This window comes from Phocoena phocoena, chromosome 1, assembly GCF_963924675.1.
Source record: "Phocoena phocoena chromosome 1, mPhoPho1.1, whole genome shotgun sequence".
In the NCBI taxonomy this organism is placed as follows: domain Eukaryota; kingdom Metazoa; phylum Chordata; class Mammalia; order Artiodactyla; family Phocoenidae; genus Phocoena; species Phocoena phocoena.
This window is the reverse complement of record NC_089219.1, coordinates 36,686,679-36,700,178: the sequence shown is the minus strand read 5'-3', so window position 1 is coordinate 36,700,178 and position 13,500 is coordinate 36,686,679. Positions and strand designations below refer to the sequence as shown.

At 44.6% G+C, this 13,500-nt stretch overlaps 1 protein-coding gene across 1 annotated transcript in view; it reads right to left on the bottom strand.

Moving 5' to 3' along the window:
• ARMH1 (armadillo like helical domain containing 1) overlaps window positions 1–7,545 on the bottom strand; it is a 33,350-nt gene extending 25,805 nt beyond the window's left edge. The window contains exons 1-2 of the mRNA XM_065881367.1: window positions 7,340–7,545; window positions 294–362 (exon numbers count right to left, since the gene is read on the bottom strand). Of these exons, the coding sequence (XP_065737439.1) occupies window positions 294–362; window positions 7,340–7,545 (275 nt within the window). The remainder of the gene's footprint in view (window positions 1–293; window positions 363–7,339) is intronic.
• Between the last annotated feature and the right edge of the window lie 5,955 nt (window positions 7,546–13,500).

The window sequence follows — 13,500 nt, the reverse complement described above, 5'->3', positions numbered from 1 at the left end:
GGACATTTCAGTTTAGTAGTCTAATAATTTCTACTTTTTCCTGGTCCAGTATGAGTCGGTTTTCTGTAATTCACAACCAAGAAGGTGCTGACTAGCAAAGTATCAATGGAGAACATGGGATGGAGGAGCAACTAGACCAGGACCACAGCTGCCACCACCTCTGGGTCCAACCTGAGGGCTACCAGGTACCCACTGATAACTAGAAGCTAAGGTCCCATGTGGTGTGAATGTCAAGGATACCATGAGTCAGGCAGGCAACTGAGACCCCAGAATTTCGCTAGAACAGAACTCACCTGCTTACAGCTGATAAGAAGATGCCAATGGACCTGAGCAGCTTATCTAAACGTGAGCCAGTCATGTAGCTGTACGACAAGTTAAAGAGTGAATTTCAGGGTGGTTTTCCATCCCGTGTCTGATCCCTGATACCACCTATGGCCCAGGATGACCAACAGCTGAATTGTATCCTTTATCTGAGAGGGGCCACTAGGTTGAAGGGGTAGGGGCATGGGTGGTGGTGGCAGGCATGTTCATGGTTCTCCAGAAAGCTCTTCTGGGGTAGTTCAGCCACTTTGGCTCTGACATGCTCTCTAGAGAGTAAGAGGCGCTGATGAATGGAGGGTGCATGAAGAAAGCTGGGGGTCAATTTCCGAGGCTTCTCTGTGCCGTGACCATTGCACCCTTGGGCTCAGCCCAGTTCATTACTTTATGCCTCATTCTTGGACTTCTCTAAAAATAATCAGCTTCATCATTAATTCTCAATTTTGTACTTGCTCAAAGCTTTATAATGGAGGTCACTATCTTTATGAAGAATTGTGTGTCTTCCTAATAAGAACAACAGGAGATGGTGGAAAAATTAAACTCTGATTTAAAACAACCCCAGTACTTAATGTTATTTTTTAATGTGAGCTTTTGCAAAAAGCTTCGTTGTAATAAAGCACCCAGAGCACGCTTCAGCTCGGATACAAGGTATGAAATCAAGCCACAACAGAAAAGGAACCAGTCAACAATTACTAGGCTCATAACACATCACAGGCTCTTAGAACACTTAAGAGATTAGCTGAAATTCCTGCAGCTCACGGAGGATGACTGAGAGCTTCCAAGACTGACAAAGGCTAATGTAATGGGTTGGAGGTAATGGTGCTTTGTTGGGGAGGGAGGGTGCTTGAGGCAAATTATCTCGGCTGCACCCTGGTTCCCAGGATGCCAATAGAAGTAGAGACAGATTGGCTCATTAGAAAAGGCTCTTTACTGCAAAAACAGTGTTTGCTCTGGAGCCAGGCTCCCCTGCCTGTTGCCGTTTTAGCTGGGGGCCAGGCTATCAGCCCACCACCCAGCTCCTCTGAAACCCCAGCCCCCGTTTCTGCCTCCATGCCTTCTCAGTGCCTCTTTTCTTCAGCTAGCAGCAAGGCTGACCGACTTTCGTCACCTTCTTTTTCCTCTGTCCCAGGCTAGCCTTATTTTCATAACCACGTCATTATACATATTTCTGGCCCATTATTTCCAGCAATTAGTTCCAGAAGTTTGCCACGATATCAGCAGTAGCTAACAAGTACTAAGCATTTATTGTGTGCCAGGCACTGTGCTAACTGCTTCGCTGGCATTGTCTCATTTAACCCTCAGCGCACCCTGCAGTGGGTGCTATCAGTATTTCCACTTCCTTCATGAGGAAACAAGCTCAGACAGTTTAAGGACCTGATCATGGTCCCGAGGTTAACTGACGGAACTGGGATTTGAACCTAGGCAGCCTAACTCAGAGTCCTGCTTCTTACTGTCAGCCCTTCCTGCCTATAGACAAACAGAGGGAGGGAGTGGGCTATTGACACAGATGGTGTTGGAGGTGGGACCGTGGCAGGGATTCACTGAAGTCACCTGGATGGTGTATGGGCTTTGGAGCCAGACCACCCATTTTAATCCTTATCTCTGCCACCTGCTAGTAAATTATTCAACCTTTTCAAGGCTCATCTTTCTAATCTATAAAATAGGATGATACTGAATTCCCTGGTGGTCCAGTGGTTGGGACTCCATGCTTCCATTGCAGGGGCCGCAGGTTTGATCCTTGGTTGGGGAACTAAGATCCCACATGCCTCACGGTGAGGCCAAAAAAAAAAAAAAAAAAATGGTGGTTGGGGGAATGATACCAATACCTATTAGGCCTGGTGTTAGGCTCAAATGAGATATTTGTGCTGTACACAGAGTTCAGTGCCTAGAGCATAAAAAGACTCAATACATGGTAACTAATAGTTTTTGTTATTATAATATATAAATCTTTAGTTTTACTGATTGGTTCTAGAAGTTCAAGTTTAAAAAAGGGGTTTGAAGCTAATGTGGGATTAGGTGGCAGTCAATTTTACAAAACATAATGATGCTATATTGATTTGTTTTCCTTCAGAATCCACCGTAACTGGAGGGGTGGGGAGGAGAAGTGGGGGGTGGGGGTCACTGATTCAAAATGCTATGTCTCTTCAGCCAGTCTCTTTTCTCTCCTGTATGACAAGGTCACAAAAAGTTAGGAAATTATGAATAATTCCAGGTGTAGAAACTGAATATACAACTGTATATTAAAAGCGTGGTTTGGGAGTTCCCTGGTGGCCTAATGGTTAGGATTCTGGGCTTTCACTGCTGTGGTCTGGGTTTAATCTCTGGTCGGGAACTGAGATCCCACGAGCCGTGCAGTGTGACCAAAAAAAAAAAAAGTGTGGTTCATTTAATAAACATTGGCTGAGTGTCCACTAAATGTTGGGTGCTCTGATTAGCACTTAGGACATGGAGAAGAATGACACGATGCCTCGGTTAACAAGTGCAATGATTGAGTAAGAAAAGAAGAGGGCTTGGGCTTCCCTGGTGGTGCAGTGGTTACGAATCCGCCTGCCAATGCAGGGGACACGGGTTCGAGCCCTGGTCCGGGAAGATCCCACATGCCGCGGAGCAACTAAACCCATGCGCCACAACTACTGAGCCCTCGTGCCCTACAGCCTGTGCTCCGCAACAGGCGAAGCCACCGCAATGAGAAGCCCTCACACCGCAACGAAGAGTAGCCCCAGCTCTCCGCAACTAGAGAAAGCCCGCACGCAGCAACGAAGACCCAATGCAGCCAAAAATAAATAAATTAATTTAATTAAATTTAAAAAGAAGAGGGCTGAACACAGAAATCTTAGAAACACTAATATTTAAGGGGTGGTAGGAAAGACCCTGCAACAGTGACTGAGAAACGGTGATGGGAGAAGGGAGGGAAGAGGAGAGCTTTTTTTTTTTACTTTTTATTTTTAAAAATATTTATTTATTTATTTTTTTGGCTGTGCCGGGTCTTAGTTGTGGCACATGGGATCTTCGTTGCGGCATGCGGGATCTTTAGTTGCTGCACGCGGGATCTTTTTAGTTGCGGTGTGTGGACTTCTCGGTTGTGGCAGGCGGACTCTTAGTTGCAGCATGGATACAGGATCTAGTTCCCAGACCAGGGATCAAACCTGGGCCCCCTGCACTGGGAGTGTGGAGTCTCAACCAATGGACCACCAGGGAAGTCCAGAGAGGAGAGCTTTAGAAAGGGCAGTGGTCAAGCAGGGCTGGGACCAGGGTGTGAGGCGAGTGACTCACTTGCTTCAGGTATTAACTTTTTTTTTTTTTTGGCCGCGTGGCTTGTGGGATTTTAGTTCCCTGACCTGGGATTGAACCCGGGTCCTTGGCAGTGAAAGCGAGGAGTCCTAACCACTGGATTGTCAGGGAATTCCCTCAGGTATGAAATTTAAGGGGGCATCAAAATCTCAGTAACTAAATAATAGTTCCTGCATTATTAAAAAAAGAAAAAATAACATAAAAATACACAATGAATAAAATATCAAAGTTTTAAATAAAGCTAGGATCTGACACTGCCTCACTCACGTCACCCTTTGGTCGAGTGGAAAATGTTGTCAAGTTAGTGACAACATTTTGGTGAGGTTAGTGTCATGAGTTATGGGGACAAAGCCAGATTGTAGATCCTGATGTTTTTCAAAGCACCACTTGTGGACCACTGGCATCAGAGTCAACCCAGGGCTCTTTTGAAAACTAAAGAGTCCTGACATACAGATGGCCAAGAGGCATATGAAAAGATGCTCAACATCACTAATTATTAGAGAAATGCAAATCAAAACTACAATGAGGTATCACCTCACACTGGTCAGAATGGCCATCATCAAAAATCTACAAACAATAAATGCTGGAGAGGGTGTGGAGAAAAGGGAACCCTTTTGCACTGTTGGTGGGAATCTAAATTGATACAGCCACTATGGAGAACAGTATGGAGGTTCCTTAAAAAACTAAAAATAGAACTACCATATGACCCAGCAATCCCACTACTGGGCATATACCCTGAGAAAACCATAAGTCAAAAGGACACATGTACCCCAATGTTCATTGCAGCACTATTTACAATAGCCAGGATATGGAAACAATCTAAATGTCCAATGATAGATGAATGGATAAAGAAGATGTGGTACATATATACAATGGAATATTACTCAGCCATAAAAAGGAACAAGATTGGGTCATTTGTAGAGATGTGGATGGACCTAGAGTCTGTCATACAGAGTGAAGTAAGTCAGAAAGAGAAAAACAAATACCGTATATTAACGCATATATGTGGAATCTAGAAAAGTGGTACAGATGAACCTATTTGTAGGGCAGGAAGAGAGACATAGATATAGAGAACGGATATGAGGACACAGAGCGGGGAGGGGAGGGTGGGATGAATTGGGAGATTAGGTTTGACATAAATACACTACCATGTGTAAAACAGATAGCTGGGCTTCCCTGGTGGCACAATGGTTAAGAATCCGCCTGCCAGTGCATGGGACATGGGTTCGAGCCCTGGTCCGGGAAGATCTCACATGCTGTGGAGCAACTAAGTCAGTGTGCCACAATTACTGAGCCTGCACTCTAGAGCCTATGAGCCACAACTACTGAGCCTGCGTGTCACAACTACTGAGCCCGCACACCTAGAGCCCATGTTCCGCAGCAGAAGCCACCGCAAAGAGAAGTCTGTGCACCGTGATGAAGAGTAGCCCTGCTCGCCGCAACTAGAGAAAGCCCGTGAGCAGCAACGAAGACCTAATGCAGCCAAAACAAAACAAACAAACAAAAAACCCAGATACCTAGTGGGAACCTGCTGTACAGCACAAAGAGCTCAGCTCAGTGCTCTGTGATGACCTAGATGGGTAGGATGGGGGGGCCTGGGAGGGAGGTCCAAGAGGGAGGGGATATAGCTATACATATAGCTGATTCATTTCATTGTACAGCAGAAAACTAACACAACATTGTAAAGCAATTTTATTCCAATAAAAAAAACAATAAAATAAATAAATTAATTTTTAAAAAGAAAAGAAAAATAAAGAGTCCAGGGACCCACCCTTAATCTACTAAATCAAAACCTGGTGGTGGGGTGGGGAGGCAGACTGGTTACCTGCATTTTAAACCTCTTTCATGCACACTAACGTCTGAGAATATTGGGGTTAACCCAGAGATGTATTCAGTGGATTCCCGTCAGACTGTGTTCAAGGCCTGAGTCTAATTAATAATTTAATCAATGATTAACTATAAGAAGAGAGAGCTGTGTTTACCTAAGCCTTTAGTTCTGCTTAGCTTCAGAGTCTCTGGTTCATTCATTCCGTTGTTCAACAAACACGTATTAAGTACCCATTATGTGCCAGGCACGTGTTAGGTGTTAGAAATACAGAGAGGAGTAGAACAGATGTAATTCCTGCCCTTGTAGAGCTTACAATCCAGTGGGGGAAGAGAGATATTAAGCAGGTAATAACAAGATGTTATGACTATTAAAATAGAGGAAGTGCCATGAGTATATTTAACAGGGGAACCTAAGCTAGTCTGGGGCTCTGAAAAGGGCTTCCTGAGAAAGTGATGCTTGGATTGAGACCTGAATAATGGAGTAGAAATTAGTTAAATAAAGAGGAGGTTTAGGGAAGGGGAGAGGGTTCAGGCAACGAGAAAAATACATAAGAAAAGGGTCTGAGATGAACCCATGGAGTGCTACGGGCATACGGAGCAGGAATATCCTGAAATCCACCCACGACTCAAATTATCACCATCATGGGGACCAAATCTGTCTTCAGCCCCAAGTCTGCTTCTGGGGCTCCAGAGCACAGGCACCTCAAACACAACATGTCCCAAATCAAACTTATCTACCCCCAGACTCACTCCTTTCCTTGTATTCTCTTCCCACGTAATGATGTCCCATTCGCCTAGTTTCCCAAGCCAGAAACGTGAGAGTCTGTGGGAGACAAGTGGAGGTGGCAGCTGGGTTAACAGGTATGGAACTCAGATTCCAGAGAAATGTGGGCGGGGTACACATCTGAGAGTCCTCAAACTGGAGTGGTGTTAACATCCTGACAGTGGCTAGATCACTTAGGAAGAAGCTGAGAGCAAGCAGAAAAGAGGGCTGTGGCTGGAGGCCGGCAAACACCAACATTTAAGGCATGGCTGAAGAGGAGAAGGATGGACAGAAAGAAAGGAGAAAACCAAGAGAACTGGTATCAGAAACCACAGGAAGTGTGTGTGTGTGAGTGTGTGTGTGTGTGTGTGTGTGTGTGTGTGGTGATATGGTCTATATGTGCTTCTTTTTGCTTTCCTTCTCTCTCTCTCTCTTTTTTTATTGAGGTAAAATTGACATAAACATTACATTAGTTTCAGGGAATAATGTTTTGAGAAGTGGGAATGGTCGGCTGACAAACGCCACTGAGAGGTCCTGTATAAGGCCTGAGGATGTGGTCACTGGGTTTCACAATTAGAAAAGCACTGGTAACCTTGGCAAGACCTGCGTCAGTGGAGTGGAGGGGACGGAAGTCAGGCTGCAGCGGGTGCAGGGGAAAGGGAGGCGGGGAAGGTCAACAGCCTTTTCAACAGGCTTCAGCACGAAGGGCAGAAGCAAGGTGGAATACAGGTTCCAGACAAGGACTGAATTAAAATCTTAAGGTGGAAGAGATCTGAGCATATAAATGCTGATGAAAAAGCTGGTAATGAGGCAGAAGTGAAGGCTATAGGAGAGAACGAATAAAGTCCTTGGGGAGATGGGAGGGGATTCAAGCACAACACAGAGTATTAGTCCTAGACAAGGAACACCCACTTCAACTCTGATGGGAGCAAGAGAGGTTAGCAGTGAGAATGAGGATATCTTTATAGACTGGGAAGACGGGACGTTGAGGGAGTTCTTGACTTCAGGGATGGTATTTTGATCACTAGATGTCCTGCTCTAAAATCTGATTGAGAATCAGGAGAAGAGCTCCCTCGACTATCTTTGTTCCTTTTCTCTTTTGAAGATTGCCTGTTTGTTTTCCTGTTCAGCAAAGGATACGTGAGTCTAAGCCAGGTGGTCAAGCGGACCAGGAACAAGCTGGCTCCCTGGGAAAACTCCTGTTCCAGCTCAGGGGCAGTCTTGCCTTGGTTGGTTTCAATGAAATTGTTGAGGATGTGACTCCTTGCGACTTTGCCAGCATTGTCCCAATCCTGTAGAAAACTCAAGAGCCGGCTAATTGCTGCCTGCTCCTTGACAGAAGTCATGATCAGTGAGTTCTCAAGTTGGCTACAGAGGAGGGAAAACAGACAGGTTACCAAAGTATTCAGAACCATGCAAGGCCTGTAGTTACTCTGTGAGTTTTGCTTTTCCAGCAATCATCTGGAGGCAGGGTGAACCTCTGTCACCCTCATGGATGTAGTGACGTTCAAAATACACCTCTAGGACTGGTCACCTGCTACTTGAACAGGGAGGATCCAGTTGTGTTGTCATGGAATTAAGAATATAGAATATAAATCTTTAGCTCTTTGGCTTCTCTGCTGGTGCCCGCAACTAAAAGGACCACAGGCTCCAGGTGATATGCAGATGCTGCCTAAAACCATGGCCTCTCTTAGCCCTCACCTCATACAACATCAGAGACTGGGCCTTTAGAGACCCAGGCCCCTCTTACGCCAATCAGCCAAAAAGGTAAAATGCTCCTTAATCTTGTACCTGTGGCCTTTAGACTCTCTCTCTTAAAAACAACTTTTAAACAAAGTTAGAGGGAAGAAAAAGTTCTCATTCCATAGTTAGATTAATGGGCTGTGGTTTGTAGGAGTCTGTGTCCTTGGGAGAGTGTTTTCAGTGGGGGAGGGAAGGTTTAAAATAAACCCGCTTTCCAAAAATAGTTGTGATTGAAAGTGTTATTATCCATAACAAATGTTAGTGCTGATGGGAGAGAGGCATGTGTGATTCTTTTGTCTAACAGACAAGTGAAAGTCATATTTCACATCATCATGGGGTTTTCTGTGCTTTACAGAATATTTGTGAAACATTACTTGCAGGGCCACGATTGATATGGAGAAAACAGCTTGTGTGTAAGGGAGATGTGTATTTCACGAAGACTGTTCAACGTGAAATTTACAGTCCCATAAAGTGCTTCTACATCTTCGCCAGAGATATAGTTAAAAGGACTTTACAGTCTGAAACATCTTAAAACTGATTCTAAGTTAACATTTCCTCACATGTATTTGAGATATTGATGGGGCCCAACTCTCAGAATTTTATCAGGAAGCAATTGAGGCATGCTAAGACAGACATACATACACACCAACCTCCACTGCTCCCCGGAGGACACCGGGTATGTGCTCCCAGGAAGGGCATCCACGTAGCCTCAGGGATGGAGCCAGCTAAAATGTCCTGTCAGCCTTAACAGCCAGGTGAATAACTGTGGATCAACCGAAATGCAAAAATGACCAAAACCCCTCATGGGATCAGGCATCAATCATTGTGAATGACATTACAGCCTTAAGTCTGAGAATAACTTACAGAGGCCATGGCCACCTTTAACAGCCAAACTGGACTCAAGAAAATGGGGATGAGTGGCTGTTCTAGACCCCAGGAAGGAGGGGTTGATACACCACCAACAGCAGGAAAGCAGCCTGTGCCCCTCCCCTGCCGTGGATGGACTGTTTCTAGGATCAAAACTCAAAGTGCTATCAGAGATGCACCCAACGATTCTAGAACACCAAGGGTGGGAAACTTTCAGCTGGATGCTCCATATTATGGCCCCTCGAGGTTTCTTTGGATCTGTCTTCCCCATCAGCTTTTTTTTTTTTTTTGAAACAGGAAAAGAAAACTGACAAATGGCAGCTTTAAAGTCATAGTGATACAGCTGTAAGTCGTACATACGTAGTAAAGCACTGTGCAAGGTGCTGAGGGAGGTGTGAAGAGGCGCACTGCACTGCCCTGGCCTGGAGGAGCTCCAAATCTCGTAGCAGTGGGGAAGAACATGAGATTTAGAGTCAGACTGGGTTCAACGCCCCACTGCCCACCTGACAAAGTAAAAGAGTAATAGTACCTGCCTCCCCCTTTTCTATCCTCCAGTCTCACTCCAGAGGCAACCACTTTCAACTCCTTTGGCTGTTTCTTCTGGTGTTACTTCTATTTGTCCAAATAATGAGTTTATACTACTTGCTATGGGCTGAATTCAACAAATCCATATGTTCAAGCCCTAATCCCCAGTGCCTCAGAATGTGACTCTATTTAGAGATAGGGTCTTTAAAGAGATAATTAAGTTAAAATGAAGTCATCGGGGTGGGCCCTAATCCAACATAACTGGTATAAGTGGAGATTAGGATACAGACACATAAAGACGGAAGGCCATCTGAAGATACCAGAAGGTGGCCATCTGCAAGCAAAGGAGAGAGGCCTCAGAAGAAACCAATCCTGTGACACCTTGATCTTGGACACCTTTATCAGAGGTACAGAACTGTGAGATAATAAATTTCTGTTGTTTAAGCCATCTGGTCTGTGCCACTTTGTCATGGCAGCCCTAGCAAACTAATACATTACTATTATTTGGTTCGTCAATTTTAGGCACTATTTATTTCTAATTCTGAGGAATTAGCTCTCTTGCACCCTCTAACCCCCATTTTTCTCCCCTCATTCTCACAATATAGTTTTCCACAATTTATAGTTAAATCAATAGTTAGTGTTTACATTATTGACCAAGTAAAAAACACTGTTCATTCAAGCTGTAAACTACTATTACGTTTTCCTTCTCTTACAAGTTGGTTTTACCGGAGTTAATAATTGTTTCTTTTTTCAATTGTTTAATTTTCTAAGTACTAGAGCTGTTTTCTTCCAAATATTCCAAACACATAGCAATGATCTTTCTGAATGTTCAACCCCTAACTGATCAGTCCCATCTTCTCCCTGGAGAACTCTGTCCCAAGGACCTCTGTCTTTCTGCTCCAGTTTGGACTGGCTGCTTGCTAAGCTTGGCGTACAAATGTTGTCCTGGGATTTCCTTTTGCTTGTCTTCGCTATTGCCCTATTTCCTGGATCCACGTCGTCCTCTTTGGTTTACTCTCTCATTTTGTTGAATCACATTCTCCAGTAGCTTCCTAAGAAATGAATTTTTTTCTGTGTCCTTGAAAATCTGAAAGTATTCTGACCTCATGTCAGATTGGTTGGGTGTGTAATTCCACGTTAGAACAAGCTTCCCTCGATTGAGCATCCCAGGGTTGCTTTTGAGAAATCTGACATCATTCTGATTTCTGTGCCTTTGTCTGTGGCTTGTTTTTTCACTCTTGATGCTTTGAAAACCTTTTCTGAAATTGTATGATGATATGCCTTGGTACAGGTCTTTTTCAGTTATTATACTAAGCCTTCCATCCTGTGTCCTTCAGTTTTTGAAAATTTCTTTAACAGGCAACAACTAGACTTTTCATTGAGAAACTCACAAATGTCAGTCAGTGGAGGGTTTTTTTTTTTTTTTTCTTTTTTCCCCACCTGGGGTTCTCAGGGCCTCTGGAGAAGAGTTTTCTACTTTCCCAGGGAGGATGAGAGGGTAGGGGTGCTAAGCACCTGGCTGCTGGCATCCTGGGGGTGGGGTGGGGGAGGGACTAGGGCTGCCACCATGTAGTGTGTAAATCTTCCCTCCATCCCTCAGTTTTCCACCCTGTATCTCATCCCTGCCCTTCAAACCCTGCCTGAAGTCCCTGAGTATGGAGGCCTCCAGAGTTCCTCCTTATGCAGCAAGAGAGTTTAGAGTAGTCGTTTGGCTTTTGAGAGCGGAGCTCTGGGGCCCGTGCTCTGCACACAGACTCCAGCCAAGCCCCCATGTTTAGCCCTGTACCTCATTGCTGACCTTCTGGAGTAACTCATGCTTCCAAGGCATTAAGTGTCTTGGAGATTAAGCTGGGTGAACTGATTTGCTTCTTGTTGGTAATCTCCCCTGGTTGGCAGTTGGTTTGGAACTTCTTAGGATATTTCAAGCCAGGTAACACTCCCCCACCTGCCTTCTATTTCCATATATCTGTTGACTTTCATCTGCTGTTGCTTCCTTCTCTGAGCTTTTGTAACTTAATACCTTTTATATTTCTTTAGTGTTAAGTCAGCAAGGTTTTGAGAGGTAGGGGGAAATACAGGGGGGCAGCCATGTTTAATCAAGAGACTACAGCCACATATGTATTTTCATCTCAACTTTTCTTCAAAATAAGATTTGATGATGATTGAAAAAACAACACCCTAAAACCTAATAAGTACAGTTTTTAAAAGAATTAAAGAAAGAAAACTGGGAAAAAGGGAGAAACCTACCACTTTCAAGAGTTCATGTTAGATTCGTAGGCTTTATGACTCCCAAATCCATATTTTCAGCCTGGGCCTCCCTCCCAGGCTGAGAATATGATTAAATGACCACAGACGTCTTCCTTGGTAGGTTTCACACACTCTTCAAATCCATAAGTCCCAAACTGAATTCATCAAGCCCTCACCCCTGCTCCTTTCCCTATGTTGCTCCTATTTCAGTGACTGTTACCACTCTCCTAGTCACTCAAGAGCTATGTTGACGTATTCCTCTCCCTTGCCCTCCTCATCCAATCTGCTGCCAGGTTCTGCCAATTATACCACCTAAATCTCTCTCAGACCAGTCTATTTAGCTTCATCTCCACTGCCACTGTTGTAGTTTACCCCCATCCCTCACGTGGATCGCTGCTACAGCCTCCTAACTGATCTTCGGGTTTACCCCAACCTAATCTCCACAGTGACGCGACAGTCTTCTTTTTATATCATTAAAATAAAATGCGCTTTATTTTCTATACAATTTTTAAAGGATACACTCCATTTACAGTTATTACAAAATATTGGCTATATTCTCCAGGTAGTGATGTGAGATTCTTTAAAAAATGCAAATCGGGCATATTTCCCTGCTTAAAACTCTCCCGTTGCTCCCCATTACCCCTCTTCATTCAGGCCGAAGAACGTCTTCCATCTAAGTTTTGCTGCACCTTAAATACGAGTCTGTTCCCGCTGCCCCGCCCCCCACGTCACTGCTTCCAGTAGGAACTAAGGGGAGGCTGCCAGCTTCCCCATGCTTCACACACCATTCTCTAAAGTTCTCATACTGCTGGGACTTCCCTGGTGGCGCAGTGGTTAAGAATCCGCCTGCCAATGCCGGCGACACGGATTCGAGCCCAGGTCCAGGAAGATCCCACATGCCACGGAGCAACTAAGCCTGTGTGCCACAACTACTGAGCCTGCGCTCTAGAGCCCTCGAGCCACAACTACTGAAGCCCGCGTGCCTAGAGCCCGTGCTCCGCAACAAGAGAAGCCACCTCAATGAGAAGCCCGTGCACCTCAACGAAGAGTAGCCTCTGCTTGCCGCAACTAGAGAAAGCCCGTGCACAGCAACAAAGACTCAACACAGCCAAAAATAAATAAATTCATAAAAAAATAATAAAGTCCTCATACTGTTTCTCAATCATTTCTTTTCCTCTGAGGTCAGGCGTCCTGTCCTTCCCCGTCTCCCTTGCCCCAGTGCTGATTTACTTGCCATACCCACTTGCACCCAAGTCCTCCTGTTTACCCATAAGCTGCTAGGCAATTTCAGCATCAACCTGTTCCATCTTCGTAATTTTGGCTAGCATCGTCCCTGGCACATCGTGGATATTCAACAAGTGTTATTTAAATTGACATCCAACACACTGTGCTCATAATGAGCATTTTAATTTCCTTAATCTCACACAGTAATTAATTAAACAGATGTCCTGGGTGCCACTCCTAGCCAAGCACTGGGACTGGCATCGGTCAACATAACAAATATATTTTTTGCCCTCAAGGTGCTTACAACGCTGAGAAAACCATAATTCAAAAAGAGTCATGTACCACAATGTTCACTGCAGCTCTGTTTACGATAGCCAGGACATGGAAGCAACCTAAGTGTCCATCAACAGACGACAGGATAAAGAAGATGTGGCACATATATACTCAGCTGTAAAAAGAAACGAGTTATTTGTAGTGAGGTGGATGGACCTAGAGACTGTCACACAGAGTGAAGTAAGTCAGAAAGAGAAAAACAAATACTGTATGCTAACACATATATATGTATGTAATCTTAAAAAAAAAGGTTCTGAACAACCTAGGGGCAGGACAGGAATAAAGACGCAGATGTAGAGAATGGACTTGTGGACATGGGGAGGGGGAAGGGTAAGCAGGGACAAAGTGAGAGAGTGGCATGG